At 49.4% G+C, this 15,863-nt stretch overlaps 2 protein-coding genes across 2 annotated transcripts in view; both read right to left on the bottom strand.

The window, feature by feature from the left end:
- Window positions 1-1,230, bottom strand: part of NCMAP (non-compact myelin associated protein) — a 39,631-nt gene extending 38,401 nt beyond the window's left edge. The window contains exon 1 of the mRNA XM_047792582.1: window positions 1,160-1,230. The gene's annotated coding sequence lies outside the window, so the exon portion shown is untranslated. The remainder of the gene's footprint in view (window positions 1-1,159) is intronic.
- A 6,741-nt stretch (window positions 1,231-7,971) lies between these two features.
- RCAN3 (RCAN family member 3) overlaps window positions 7,972-15,863 on the bottom strand; it is a 47,570-nt gene continuing 39,678 nt past the window's right edge. The window contains exon 5 of the mRNA XM_047792579.1: window positions 7,972-8,303. Within this exon, the coding sequence (XP_047648535.1) occupies window positions 8,272-8,303 (32 nt within the window). The 3' untranslated portion in view covers window positions 7,972-8,271. The remainder of the gene's footprint in view (window positions 8,304-15,863) is intronic.

Below are 15,863 nucleotides of genomic sequence, written 5' to 3'. Positions count from 1 at the left end.
GCCATCTCTCAATTCACTGCTATTTGTTGACTACTTACCACATTCCAACTGCCGTACTACATACTCACTCATCGTTCATTCATTCAACAAATGTGTAGTGAGATCTACTCTATACCAGACACCATAAAATGGTGAACCAAATAGACACGGTCCCTGGCCCCTAGAAGCTCCCAGTCTAGTGGAAATGAACAGCTTCTATTTATTGAGTGCTAAGCACTTTATATGGACTATCTGACAATATCAAAGAATCTGCTTTGTTCAAGGAGCACATCAAACTGAACTGTAGAGAAATGCAAGGTCCTGGCCAAGACTAAGTTAGCCACCCCCTAAGGGGTAAGGCAGGGATTCCAAGCCCAGGTTGATTCCAAAGCACGAGGCTTTCTTTCCCAGCCGCGCTCAATCTCACGTCTTCCAAGGAGCACTCCAGATTCTCCTCCAGGACTAGAGGGCTTCCTTGGTCCTCTAAGCCAGCTCTAGTATTTGACACATCCATGTCCTCCTCCTGCCAGTGTACCCGGGCCACAGAACCTGTCCTCCCATCTTTCCTTTGGAGTCACCTGGGAGCTGCGGAGTTTGCCCATCCAGAGCTAGAACCCTGGGTTCCTCCCCCTGCTGTGGGTTTTTATGCAGATCTTCCTCCCCACAGGGCCGACCCATTAAGTCACCCCTTTCGCAGGTGAAACCAACAGAGGTCTTGAATGGTTCAAAATCCCCTCTACCTCTCAGCGGGCCGGTTTGCTAGCTTTTCTTCCGGGGATTCTCCGCCGGAGGCTTTGAAGGGGAGGAGGGACAAGGAAACGATCTGTCTGCTGGATGCCCAGAATATCAACCCCCCAAACAGGCCGGCATTCAGGGTGGGTGTCCGCGCTGGGTCGAGAATGCTCTCCGGGCACCAGTACACATGTCCCATCCGCATGGCCAGAGCCGGAGAAGACGAACCTCGCCTCTCCAGCCTCTCACCATCGCCCACCGCCCCCGCACGCAGACTCCAGGCACTCCCTCCAAAGAAGGTGGGTGCGAGGCTGGGAAGCCCCATGGCTCCTCTCTGGGCTCCCCTCCACCGAGTGCGGCCGGCAGGTGGACAGCGAGCCGCCGCGCCAGAGCCGGGTCGCCCGTGACCCCCGCAGACCCGGCGACCCCGGCGTCTTGCACCTCCTACCTGCTCCGGGGAGCCCCGCGCCCCGGCCGCCACCCGCTCCGTCTCCCGCCAGCGACTCCGCAGCCACCTGGGCTCTCCCCGTCGTGATCCCGCCCTCGGCCCCGCCCCGCGCAGGTGATCCTCGGGGCTGCCCTGGGGGCGCCAGGCTGGGACACTGACGTGGCGGCGCCTCCCCGTGGTGTCCTCGCGCCCCTCCCGGCCCGGGTCCTTCTTGGGACTCCACGTCTGGCACCCCCACCCTCCGCCTTGGGCGCTCAGCCCTCCAGACCACTTCTCCCAGGGCGGACGGGAGAAGGGGCCTTACAGACTCACCAGGCCTGTGGGAGCTGCAGGGGCGTTTGTGTAGATGCCTTTAAAGCAGGTTGTGCTAATCCGATTGAAGGGACTGGGGTAGGGGCGGTTGGGGTCTGGACCATATAGAATGTTACACTAGGAGGTCTGCCAGCTCGAGAGGGTCAATAACTTGCCCTGTAGAATCGGACTGTTTCTTGCATCTGACTGGCTTATGGATGGATCCCTGGAGCCCAGCACTCTAGCCTGAGCACACAATGGGCCTCCAACCAATATTTACAGAAAGAGGGAGAGATCTCAGGGGAATCCCAACCCCTCTCCGTTTACAAACAGGGAAACTGAGGCCCAGGAGTCGCCCCAAATCACACAGCCAGGTTTCCTCATTTTTTTTTCTCTTTTTACTTCTGCACCTGTGGCATATGGACGTTCCCAGACGAGGGGTTGAATTGAAGCTGCAGCTGCTGGCCTAAGCCACAGCCACAGTAGCACGGGATCAGAGCTGCATCTGCAACCTATGCAGCAGTTTGCAGCATCGCAGAATCCTTAGCCCACCGAGTGGAAGGCCAGGGACTGAACCACATCCTCATGGACACTATGTCCTGTTCTTAACCTGCTGAGCCACAAGGGGAACTCCAGGTTTCCTCATTCTGTTTTCAAATTACTTCCAGAAAGTGTTTGGTTTGGGGGCCTACTGCTTTGCCACTGGTGCTGTGAGATGCTGTCAAAGCCTTGGTAACTTCCTCCCAAGTTGGCTGAGAACTGAGAAAGGATCTGTTGTGTTTTCATAGGAAGGTCAGGTGATTTTTTTTAGAGATTTTTCTTTTTCTTTTCAGAAGTCATATGCCATTGTTTTTTTTTTTAATTTTATTTTTGTTTTATTTCATTTTATTTTACTTTTTTGTCTTTTGTCTTTATAGGGCCGCATCCTCGGCATATGGAGGTTCCCAGGCTAGGGGTCTAATCAGAACTGTTGCTGCCTGCCTACGCCACAGCCACAACAATGCGAGGTCCAAGCCACGTCTGCAACCTACACCACAGCTCAAGGCAACGCTGGATCCTTAACCCACTGATCGAGGCCAGGGATCAAAGCCAAAACCTCATGGTTCCTAGTTGGACTCGTTTCTGCTGCACCACGATGGGAACTCCAGGTGGTATTTATTAACAAGGATTGATTAAGAAGTGAAATTCTGAGAATCTCTATATTATGCACCTGTAAGGTATAGTAGTGTACCATCAACTATACTTCATTTTTTTTTTCTTGCTTTTTAGGGCCGCACCCGAGGCGTATGGAGGTTCCCAGGCTAGGGGTCCAACTGCAGCTACAGCTGCTGGCCTATACCACAGCCACAGCAACTCAGGATCCAAGCCATACCTGTGAGCTACATCACAGCTCAAGGCAACGCCAGATCTGTAACCCACTGAGTGAGCCCAGGGGTCAAATTTGTGTCCTCATGATTGCTAGTCAGATTCGTTAACCACTGAGCCATGACGAGAACTCCCAAGTATATGTCAAAAATTTTTTTTTTTTGGTCTTTTTGCTATTTCTTGGGCCGCTCCCACGGCACATGGAGGTTCCCAGGCTAGGGATCAAATCGGAGCTGTAGCCACCGGCCTACACCACAGCCACAGCAACGCGGGATCTGAGCCGCATCTGCAACCTACACCACAGCTCATAGCAACGCCGGATCGTTAACCCACTGAGCAAGGGCAGGGACCGAACCCGCAACCTCATGGTTCCTAGTCGGATTTGTTAACCACTGCGCCACGACGGGAACTCCTATACGTCAATTTTTTAAGCAAAGTGTAATTCTGTGATTCTACTTCTTCACCAAAAACATGAGACTCAATCTTTGGCTTCAAAGAGCTTTTCTGGTGGGAGAGGCAGATCTGTGCACAAAGCAGGGGCTGTGAGGGAAGACAGAAAGGCAAGGAGCTCCTGGTGAGAGATGGTGGGCTGGTCCTGAGACCTGAGATCTAGAAGGCCACTTCAAGATGCTTCCAGAAGCTCTTTCTGGGTTGGGCATGGGGTCAAGGGCTCTGCAATCAGATGGCCTCTGGTTCTGATCCTGACTTCATTGCTTACTAATTGCAAGATATGAATGATTTTGTTTGTTCCTTTTTTTAGGGCTGCACCTGAGGCACATGGAAGTTCCCAGGCTCAGGGTCAAATCGGGGCTGCAGCTGTGAGCCTACACCACAGCCACAGCAACACTGGATCCTTTACCCACTGAGGGAGATCCCCACTGAGCCACAACGGGAACTCCTGAACAGTTTTTTTTAAGCTCGCTGAGATGCAGTTTCTTCCAGTTAGATAAAAATAATATACTTACCTCAGTATAGTTGTGGTGAGAATTAAAAATGAAATAAGGCTGGAGTTCCCTTGTGGTACAGTGGGTTAAGGATCTGACATTGTTACTGCTGAGGCGTGTGTCCCTGCTGTGGCATGGGTTTGATCCCTGGCCCAGGAATTTTTATATACCATGGGTACAGCCCCCCAAATGAGATAATGCTTTTTTTTTTTTTTTCCCCAGGGCTGCACCCATGGCATATGGAAGTTCCCAAGCTAGGGGTCGAATCAGAGCTACAGCTACTAGCCTACATCACAGCAATAGCAATGCAGGATCCAAGCTGCACCTGAGACCTATATCACAGCTCATGGCATGCTGGATCCTTAACCTACAGAGTGAGGCTGGGGATCGAACCCAAATCCTCATGGATGCTAATCGGGTTCATTAACTGCTGAGCCATGAAGGAAACTCAAGATAATGCTTATAAAATGCTAGATAAATGGAAGAGTGATTATGCTAAGTGGTAGGGGGCTGGTTGCCCACACAAAGGGGACCTTAGTATCTCTGGTAGGTCCCCCTGTGGGGATTCAGTGGTCCTCAGCCCTCTGTCATCCAGGGCTCTGCTCCCCTTTCTGCTTTCTCCCCTAACCCAGGCCAACCAGGTCACAGGACCACGTCTCAGGACCCTGCCCTGTCAGAATGACTTTGCACACACCTGCCCTGAGGCTCTTGGGAATGAAACTGAAACCAAGCAGAACCCTGCAGGGCCTTCCCCAATACAAGCCCCTCTGTGCCCCCTACTTCTTGTTTGACTTTCCCCAGTTCCAAAGAGCAGACTCAAGCTGTTAATGATTAGAAAACAGAGTCAAAGATTCCTAGTTCCTCCTGAAGGAATATTGATAAGTATCTGACACATGTCCTTGAGTTGTCCTGCAGAAACTAAGATCCCCACCTCCCAACCCGGTGAGCATGGTGACCACATGCTGACCACAAGCAGGGAGACCCCAGACTGGTTAGAACCAGAAGACTGATGATTGAGATTCAAAAAACATCACCCTCTCACCTCATCACCAACCAATCAGAAGAATGTTCATGAGCTGATCATGTACCTGCAACCCTCCCCCTGATGTTACCTTAAAAACCCTTGCTTGATGACCAGGGGAGTTCAGGTCTTTTGAGTACCAGCCGTCCATTCTCCTTGCTTGATGCCCTGCAATAAATGCTGTACTTTCTTCACCACAACCCAGAATCAGTAGCTGGGCTTTGCTGGCCTCAGGTGAGAAGACCCAAGTTTGGTTTAGTAAAACTCTTCCCTCTCACCAGACTCCGCCATACAGACTTGACCAAGGTCAAACACACAAGCCAAGCCCATCGAGGCAGAAGCATAAAAAGGCTCCAGCTAATCCTCATCTCTTGGTTTATTTACGCATTACATCCTCCTGAATGTTCACAATAGGCCAGGCACTCTGCAAGATGGGGCAGAGCCAATGGGGGCCCCTCCCCACCCTCCACCTTCCAATGGAGATGTGGGACAGCTGATACACAAGCACAAAATATTGTAACACAAGAGGAAGATAGTCTGTGAAAAGCCCTATGAAGGAAATAACATGCTCTCTTTGATCATTACACGTGGGGGGGCAGGGCTCCTTCAGAAAGGGAAGGAGGACCATTTGCAAGGAGAAGACTGGTGGGCTGAGATCTAAAGGATACACAGGCAGGTGCAAGAGGGGCTGGGGCTGGGTGGAGGAAAATCCCATAAGGAGAGTGTGGTTGACTGGAGTCGGGGCTGGAGGGCAGAGTGGACAGGATGAGGTCAGATCTTATGAAGTCTTAAAAATCAGAGTGAGGAGTTCAGATTTAATTCCAAGAACCATGGAAAGTCATCAGAGGGTTTAAGAAAGGCAACAGCCTGATCTGACCTAGTTTTTTGTTTTGTTTTTGTTTTGCTTTTGGGGGCTGGACCTGTGGATATGGAAGTTCCCAGGCGAGGGGTCCAATCAGAGCTGCAGCTGCCAGCCTACACCACAGCCACAGCCATGCCAGATCTGAGCCTTGCGTCTATGACCTACACCACAGCTCAGGGCAATGCCGGATCCTTAACCCACTGAGCGAGGCCAGGGATGGAACCCACATTCTCATGGATACTAGTCTTATTCTTAACCCACTGAGCCACAGTGGGAACTCCCCTGACCTATGTTTTTAATAGGCCACTCTGGCTGGTTGATAAGAATGGACCAAAGGAGCCAGGGAGGAAGGTGATGTGGGAAGGTGGCGACAGAGGCAGAGGAGAGAAAGGGTCAGATGTGGGATGTATTTTGGAGGACCGGCAGACAGGAATTGCTGATGGGGAGGAAGATTCAAAGAAGACCATGTCGTGGTTTGGTTGCTGCTGAGCGGTCATGTCCTGAGCAGCAGAAGCTTCCATGACCAGAATCAGACTCTTCCTCTGCTGAGCAGGATGCAGCTCCGAGAAGTTCAGGTCAGCCCCGGATCTTCCACCCACCGTCTGAGCCCAAGCAGGTGCGGAAAGGTGTAGTAAAGGCAGAGCTCCCCTAGTTCCCAGTCTAGAACCTGCCCGACCCACTGGTCTTGACTTATTCCTTGGGCAAACCAGGAAGAGATCATCTAAGGTGCCACACTGGGCGAAGGGATTATCAAGTGATGTTCTGCATGTAAAAACTAGCAACAGTCATGATGCTAAGTGATAGAGAATGACCAGCCATTGTCCTTCGCCAGAGAGGCAGCAGGCAAACATCCAGGTGTTTCCAGGGGTAGAAATGTGCATATGTGAAATTGTGATGTATAGTAAGAAATATGTCTTTATCCAAGGTTTCTGGCTCCCAGCTCCCCAAACCCTGTAATTCCTTAGTGATTAGCACAAGAGGGGCAGCTTTGGTTACAATGTTTGGTTTTTGCCCTCAGTTCCTAAAATAGCTTCAGAGTGATAAAGGTGAAATGAGTGTCTTCTGTGATTCATAACAAACCCTGTTTGGAGGTCCCGTCATGGCTCAGTGGTTAACGAATCCGACTAGGAACCATGAGGTTGCAGGTTCGATCCCTGGCCTTGCTCAGTGGGTTAAGGATCTGGTGTTGCCATGAGCTGTGGTATAGGTCACAGACACAGCTCAGATCCCACGTTGCTGTGGCTCCGGTGTAGGCCAGCGGCTATAGCTCCGATTAGACCCCTAGCCTGGGAACCTCCATATGCCGCGGGTGTGGCCCTAAAAGGACAAAAGACAAAAACAGAAAACAAACCCCTCTCAACCACACCTCAATTTATGTTAATGAGGTGATTTTTGGAAAGCCTCTAGGGAACCTAAAGATGAGAGCCAGTTGCCAGGCCAGCCAAGTGATTCAAGGGTTGGGAAATTTTAGTGCCACCCGCCCCACACCGGAGGAGCTGGAGGTTGACTCAATGACCAATGGCCAAAATTTAACCAACTGTGCCTGTATAATGAAGCCCCCATAAGACCCCAAAAGGACAGGGTTCAGAGAGCTCCCCAGTTGGCAAATAAGAATGCAATGGGTCTCTCACCTCAGAGTCCACAGGGACTTCACTGTCTGTTTCTCTTCATATGGCTGTTGATCCACATCCTTTCATGTCCTTTGTTGGAGTTCCCTGGTGGCTCAGTGGGTTAAGGATCTAGCACTGTCACTGCTATAGCGCAAGGTGCTACGGTGGCACAGGTTCAATCCCTGGCCCAGGAACTACTTTGTGGTGCAGGCACCAAAAAAATGTCTTTGTAATAGCCAGTAATCTAGTAAGTACACTGTTTTCCTGCATTCTGTGAGCAGACTGATGGAGTCCAAGGAGGGGATCACAGGAACCTCTGCTTCATACCAGGTCATCAGAAGCACGGGTGAGAACCTGGACATTTGGTTGGCATCCGAAGTATCAGGCTTGTAGGACTAACCCTACCTGTGGGAGCCCTAACCCATGGGATCGGATGTTAACTCCAGGTGGACGGTGTCAGAATTAAGTTTTAGCACACCCAGCCGGTGTCACAGAATTGCTTGCTGTTGAGAAAACCACCCTACCCCTCCGCGCTGCGCCCCCCACATTGGGTAGCCAGCATATTGAGAGGAGAGGAGACATAGTATGTTTTCACATAGCGTGTGTAAATAGAAAATGAAAATGCACGTGCAGACTCCGACGACTATATAAAATGTCTAGCTGATGAAGATTTGGAGGGAATTTGGTGGAATGTAAATAAAATGGGAGATTTTTCTATGTTCTTTCTTCTGTCGAGATGGTGATGTTTATGCAAAACAGTTTTACATGTCAATGAAAATGGCTTAGAAAATTGCCCAACAAACCGCCCCGGTTTCAAATGAACCATATGGAGCCTTAGGTGCTGGGAGATTTAAAAATAACAAGAAACTGCTCCTTCCACATGGAAAATACTTGAATGCACTGAGCTCTTCTTCATTGTCTTGTTAGCAGAGCGTGTTGTTGGGAACCAGCCTTTGAGCACCTGGGTTTTTATCTCCTGGCCGGGGCTGTGCCGTCTCTCACTTCTGCCCTCGGAGCCTTCATCTGCTATTTATGGCTTTTGAGATGGTTGCTGGGGAAACGAGGCAAATGTCATGTAGGATTAGAATGCAATTTTAGGGAGAGATGGAGCCCGGAGAATCATGAACCCAGAGACATCCTAGTCTACACCGATTCATCCAGCACACAAAAACAGCAGCAGCAAACATAACCAGGCCAATTGATTCTGAAATCAATTCCTTGCCTCTCAGCCAAGGGGATGGAGGGTGCCGCAAAGGCCAAAAGCCTCAGAAGCCATGGTTCTTAATTAACGGTAGGGCACACGGTGCCACTTTCCATGTGAGTGCTCCCCAGTGTGACCTCATGGTACCCAGGGATGCAATCAGAGGAGGCGGCCCTCCCCCCACCGCCCCACCCCCAGCTGCAGCCCTGCATTTGGGTTAATTCCCATTTCAGCTCTGGGAGCATCTGGGTGATGGAGGGTGAAGAAAAGAGAGAGGGGCCAAGGCTGAGCCAGGTTGCTGGAACCCCCAGAAAGCTACCTGGTCTCTCAGAGCCTCTAGTTTCTCATCTGTAAAATAGCAGTTTGGATTGTTTGGTTTCTGAGGCCTCTTCCAGCTCCGTGGTGAGTCTGAGGGTCATGCCGGCCCCTTTAAACAGCCAGCCCAGGTCATTACCTGGCAGCCTCCTCATTTTCATGCTACCCATTTAGGAACCCCATGTTCCCAGAAGGAAAATGAGAGGCTGCAAATTAAGCCCTTTGACCACCGGTAGAAGCTGCCCTTCCTCACCTTGAAAAGGAAACTGTGCTTTGATCTGAAATTCTAGGAGCACTTCCTGTCAGCAGTCAGCACACTTGCAGCTCTCTCTGCCGCTGGATTCCCTCTGCCCATGCACATCCTGGGTACCTAATATCACAGCCACCCTAGGAAACACAGAGCAGGAGTAGAAAGAACACACACAGAGAAGTTCCTCCATTTACTTGCTGGGTGACCTCAGGCACATTTCCTAACCTCTCTGGGCTTAAGTTTACTCCTCTATGATTCATTCATGCATTCATTTAAACAATATTTACTGAGAAGTTCCCGTCGTGGCTCGGTGGAAACGAATCTCACTAGTATCCATGAGGACACAGGTTTGATCCCTGGCTTAGCTCAGTGGGTTAAGGATCTGGCATTGCTATGAGCTGTGGTGTAGATTGCAGATGCAGCCCGGAACCCCCATGGCTGTGGCTATGGCATAGGCTGGCAGCTGTAGCTCCGATTGGACCCCTAGCCTGGGAACCTCCATATGCCATGGGTGCTGCCCTAAAAAGACAAATATAAATAAATAAACAAACAATATTCACTGAGTGCTTGCTATGTGCCAGCAATGAACAGAAGAGACAACAATCCCTGTCCTGATGAAGCTGACATTCTGATATGAGGGGAAAACAATAAAGATAAATAAGCCAAAGATATGGCATATCAGAAAGTAGAAAGTGATCTGGAGAAAAATAAAAAGGAGGTGGAATAATGACGTCCACCCAGTGCCCCCCCCCAAAGGGTTGTGATGAGATTGAAGGAGCTGATGCTCATAAAATTACTTCCTCAAATAGTAATGGGCTGTGCAAATATGAAGAACAATTATAATATTATAAATGAACATTTTGTACAATGAAAGCATTTACAGAGATCCTAAAGCCCCAGAGAATGTGGTGATCCAAGGATGGAGAAGCCAAGTCAGCCTGAATCACGCCCTGGGGCTGGAAGGGAGCTTGAATATCCTTTAGCCCGGGGATCTGGATGTCCCTCAGAATCACCTAGGTGCTTTGAAAAACTGCAGAGATCAAGGCTGCATTGCAGAGTCCCTTGAATCAGAGTCTCTGGGGGACAAGGCCAGATACTCATGTTTGTTTGTTTTGCTTTTTAGGGCTGCACCCAAGGCATATGGAAGTACCCAGGCTAGGGGTCGAATAGGAGCTATAGCTGCCCACCTACGCCACAGACATAGCAATGTGGGATCTGAGCCTACACCATGGCTCACAAGAATGCCAGATCCTTAACCCAATGAGCCAGGCCAGGGATCGAACCCGCATCCTCATGGATCCTAGTCAGGTTCGTTAACCACTGAGCCACGAAGGGAACTCCCCTTATGTTGTTTTTTAGAAGCTGCCCAGGTGATGCTAATATGGACCAGGGTCAAGAGCTGCATTTGACCACAGAGAGGGGGTGACCTGCCCAAGGGCCGGTACCCGGGCTGAGATCTTCCCTCTCCCACACATGCTGTCACTGTGAGCTGCTCACACCTCATTCCCCTCTGTGCTGGGAGCCCCCACAGGGCTGTCATGGCATCTTGGTCTCTCCTCCCACCTGCCTGCAGGTTGGAGCATCTCTCTAACTGAGGCCTAAGAGACTGTGTGACTTCTCAGTCATGACTGATCCTTCCGAATTGGATTTCTGTTATGGACTGAATCGTTGTTACCTGCTCACTCCTCCGGCCCCCCTCAAATCCATGTGTTGGCAGTCCTAACCTCCAGTACCTCAGAATGTGATTGTATGTGGAGATGGGCCTTTAAAGAGGTAATTCAGGTAAAATGAGGTCAGATGAGTGGGCCCGATGCAGTATGACCGGTGTCTGTGTGAGAGGAGAGATCAGGACACAGACACAGAGGAAGACCTTGTGAGGACACAGGGAGAAGACAGCCATCTACAAGCCGAGGAGGGAGGCTTTCAGAAGAAACAGACCCAGGAGTTCCCGCTGTGGTGCAGTGGGTTAAGAATCTGACTACAGGAGTTCCCATCTCGGCTCAGTAGTTAATGAAATCCAGGAAGACATGTGTTCAATTCCTGACCTCGCTCAGAGAGTTAAGGATCCAGTGTTGCCATGAGCTGTGGTATAGGTTGCAGACGCAGCTTGGATCCTACGTTGCTGTGGCTGTGGTATAGGCCGGCAGTTACAGCTCTGATTTGAACCTTAGCCTGGGAACCTCCATATGCCTCGGGTGCGGCCCTAAAAAAACAAAACAAAACAAAACAAAAGAATCTGACCACAGCGGCTCAGATCACTGCAGAGGCTCAGGTTTGATCCTCAGCCCTATATAGTAGGTTAAAGGATCTGGCACTGCCAAAGCTGTGTAGGTTGCAGCTGTGGCTAGGATTCAATCACTGGCCCGAGAACTTTCTTATGCTGTGGGTGAGAAAAAAAGGGAGAGACAGATGAAGGAAGGAAGGTAGGAAGAGGGAGGGAGGAAGGAAGAGAACCAGATCTTAGGTTTCCAGCTTCCACAGCTCTGAGGAAATAAGCCACCCAGCCTGTGGCACTTTGTCCTGGCAGCCCTGGCAAACTAACACCATCTTATAACCAGTCACATCATGGGCATCCAGAGAAAGCTGAATGAAGAAATGAAATACAGTCTTTCTTGGATCATCAGATAAGGGTGAATAATAAAAATTAAAACTATAGGTCACATTTAGGGAACAGGTGTGACATGCATAAGTCATGTGATTGGCTAGACAATTCTATGAAGTAGTTACTATTATTCATTGCATTTGACACATTGAGGCTCGGACAGGTCAATGTAATTTGCGCAAGGTCATCCAGGGAGTCTGGCCCAGGGCTTTCAGGCTTCCTCACCATGGGGTTAGCACCGTGTGGGAAGAGAACCAGAAAGGGCCTGTCTAGCCTCGTGATGAAGATGACGCTGGGCCTTAAGGGACGACCCCCGCCCTCAATTCCACTAACACCCCTGATCTGACCATTTCTTTGCCTCCTGCCTGCATCACTGACCGTCACTCTCTGGATCTGCCGGGCTTTTCAGTCTCCTTCCTCCCCTCCCTTCCTCCCTCCCTTCACTTTTTGGCTTTTTAGGGCCGCACCCATGGCATACGGAGATTCCCAGGCTAGGGGTCAAACTGGAGCAGCAGCTGCCAGCCTACGCCACAGCCACAGCAGTGCCAGATCCAAGCCGAATCTGCGACCTACACCACAGCTCCCGGCAACGCCGGATTCTTAACCCACTGAGCGAGGCCAGGGATCAAACCTGTGTCCTCATGGATGCTAGTCAGATGCGTTTCCCGCTGAGCCACGATGGGAACTCAGATCCTTTAGGCTTATCTGGACTCCTCCTCAGCCCTATGGGCAGCTCCTGCTCTTTAAACTTGCTGTGCTCTGGGTCAGAGCCAGCCATTCCTTCCAGATAAATGCTCTCCTTCGCCCCCCATTTGAGAATGGCCTTCCTTAAAGATCCCACATCTTGGAGGTTCCTCTGCGGTGCAGCAGATTAGGGATCTGCCTGGCTGCAGCTGTGGGGGAGGTCAAAACTGTGGCTTGGGTCTGACCCCTGGGCTCAGGAGCTTCCACATGTTACGTCCAAAAAAAAAAAAAAAGAAAAAGGATCCCATGTCCTTCCATGAAGCCTCTCTAAAACCTCTAAAGGCTGGAAAGGCTAAAAGACATCGGGGACCAATCCTGAGAGTTGCCGATGGCTTCGGTTGTGCCTGGACTGCTCTAAGGACAGAAAAGTGACACTCGGTGTGAGGACATCATCCTGGGATTTACTTATTAGGTTCTCAGAGGAATCAGGTGGGAAGGACCCAGTCATCCAAGGGTGCTAAAGATCATCGAATCCTGGGTGCCCAGGGGCCTAGACGTTGTGGAATTTTCTAGAAAGACTGGTTTCGCGGGGGCGGGGGCGGGGGGTGGTCTGCTCCCAGGGCGGGCGGGCGGATTAGAGAGCTGTTTGGGTTGAGGTCCCTCTCTGCAAGGTGAACTGAATTGGGCACAGTCCAGGGGAAGCCTGTCTGCGGCTGCCTGTGAGGTTCAAATGACAATGTCCTCTACCACTTCTTATTCCTCTCCCTCTTTCTTCCTTTTTAGGGCTGCACCTGTGGCACACAGACGTCCCCAGGCTAGGGGTCCAATTGGAGCTACAGCGGCTGGCCTGCAGCCACAACAATGCCAGATCTGAGCCATGCCTGCGACCTACACCACAGCTTAGGATCCACCTCACCGGATCCTTAACCTACTGAGGCCAGAGATCAAACCCACATCCTCGTGGATATTAGTCAGGTTCATTACCACTGAGCCACAACAGGAACTCCAAGAGTGCGTCACTTTCTATAATAGAATACAGATGTATTGCCTTGTTTCCAAGGTGACTTCAATCATAAAATGCATAATTGTTTAAAAATCATGGATACTGGTCGGGTTCATAGTGCCTTTAACTCGGGCACAACACAGCACTAATGCTCAGTGGGATCAAGCTAAAGCAATAAATGTATTTCACTTTTTTGCACTAAAAACACTAACTTTATTAGCTTGAAAAACAAAACTGGTTACAATTAATCACAGAGATTCCCCCCAACATTCCCCTGCTTTTGTCACCTTGAGAGGACAAGGAACATATTTTTAAATGCCCTCAAAAGATGGAAGAGCCAAAGTTGACAAATACACATTATAAACAGCCACTTCGAGCACACTAAAATGTGGAATACACAGTGCGAATTACTGACTAGCTTTCTGAAGCACCATAATAGTCACCACAGGTTATAGAACGTGCCCTCAAATGCAACAAATGATCACAAACATGTTCAGATAAAATAATAAATCCAGCTCCTGGCTTGAGTTAACAGGGAAGTGAAATGGTGGAGAAACCTTAGCTCCCTTGGAGGATGCACACAACACAGCAGAAAGGACATCCCTGGGCCCCACCCCGGGCTGAGCAGCAGTGGGGAATTCTGGTACAAGGACAGCACCAACCACCTTTCTCCCTCCTCGGTCCCCGAGGTGAGTTAGGGAGATTGAGGACTAACTAGAAAACAGTACAGAAAAACAGATACTGGCTGCATAGAGAGAAGTCTTCCTTTAGGACAAGAATGGACATTTGGTCGAAGCTGTGCAGAGTTCCAAGAGCGGCAGATGTGTTTTGTTTCAAAAAAAAATGTAGTTGACAAGCTAGACCACAGGGCTAATTTCGTGAAAGGGCTTTTTTTTGTGTGTGTGTGTCTTTTGTCTTTGAGGGCCGCACCTGCAGCATATGGAGGTTCCCAGGCTAGGGGTCCAATTGGAGCTGTAGCTGTCAGCCTACGCCAGAGCCACAGCAACACCAGATCCAAGCTTGCATCTGAGACCTCCACCACAGCTCACGGCAACACCAGATCCTTAACCCACTGAGCGAGGCCAGGGATCGAAGCCAAAACCCCATCGTTCCTAGTCGGATTCACTTCCACTGTGCCACAAAGGGAACTCCGTGAAAGAGCTTTAAACTTTTGTTTAAATGGACAGAGACACTGACTGGGCCCAAGGTCAGTTCTTAACCTTGGTTGGGAACTTCTATTTGGGACTTGATCATTTTTATGATTTTTTTTGGGGGGGGGGGGTAGGTCACTGCACCTTACGAGCATGGAGCAAGCATGTCATGCCAATGCAAACTCTTTCCAAATCACAATAGGTCTCATTCTGCTTCATTAGAATTCACATCTCAACCTAGGAGTTGTTGCAAATTTCAGTTGCTTTGTTGACTGTATCTTCGGTTATAATAACACTCTACAAATTATAACCGTTCTCCCCGATTGGTGACAAAAACAAAACAAAACAACAACCAAAAAATGGCCTTCCAATGGAGATGTTCTGGCTGACCCCACTCCAATGAAAGATTAAAAAACAAGTATTTATCAAATTGTTGGACAAGGTTCATAAATCTTATTCTTTAAATTTATTTAACCTTTAAAAGGCGGGGTTCCACAACATGGACTTACCTCCAGGCTAGGAGGCGACTATTTCTCCAAGTCTTTTGTTTCTTTATATTGTCACACTTATGCTAAGTAACGTACAGGAAGATATCAATGCAAATGCGCCAAGAAGGGAAAGGCTGAGCAAGCTCACCTGCAGGCCAGGTATCTGGGACACAACTCAGGAGAAAAGAGAGAGAGACCCAGCACAGGGAACCTGGAGCACCAAAGAATTCTGTATATTTTCCATGGTTGGATTATGTTTGAGTTTTTTCCCTTTTAAAAATAAAGCCACAGTATGTAAAAGAGACTATATAAAAATATGATGCCCAGGTGGCCTTCAATTTTCCACGGAACTCCTCCTTATGAGCATGGAGCGAGCATGTCATGCCAATGCAAACTCTTTCCAAATCACAATAGGTCTCATTCTGCTTCATTAGAATTCACATCTCAAGCATGACTATTTATTTTTTCATCTCCTTACTACGAACATCTAGGGAAGTCCACGTAAAATGTCAATGCACTTGCTGGCTACCAAGATGACATTATTTAAGTAAGTAGAGTCCAAACCCAATGGTTCAAAGGCAAGGAAAACACAAAACACAGAACATTAAATTCATTCATTAAAACTACTAAGTCACTGACTTCATCAGATAAGGTTTTTCTTATTCACTGTATCCTATCAGGGGAAAAAGAATTTTTTCCCTTTTGTTTTCTTATAACTGGGATTCACTGCCTCTGAGTGTCTCGAAGAGGCTAATACAAGAAAAAGTAGAGAAAGCCCTAGCCCAGGCATTGGGAAATGCCAACTCTAGAACCTGGGCTGCCTTTCCGTGGGCTTCATGGTAAGTCCTATCTCCTGTTTTAGAATCTGAGTCACACAAGGGATGGACTATATGATCTCCAAAGTCGCCTTCAGCTCT

Source organism: Phacochoerus africanus, chromosome 8 (genome assembly GCF_016906955.1).
Source record: "Phacochoerus africanus isolate WHEZ1 chromosome 8, ROS_Pafr_v1, whole genome shotgun sequence".
Taxonomy (NCBI): Eukaryota; Metazoa; Chordata; class Mammalia; order Artiodactyla; family Suidae; genus Phacochoerus; species Phacochoerus africanus.
Note: the sequence above shows the minus strand (reverse complement) of the source record. Positions and strands in the feature narration are given on the sequence as shown.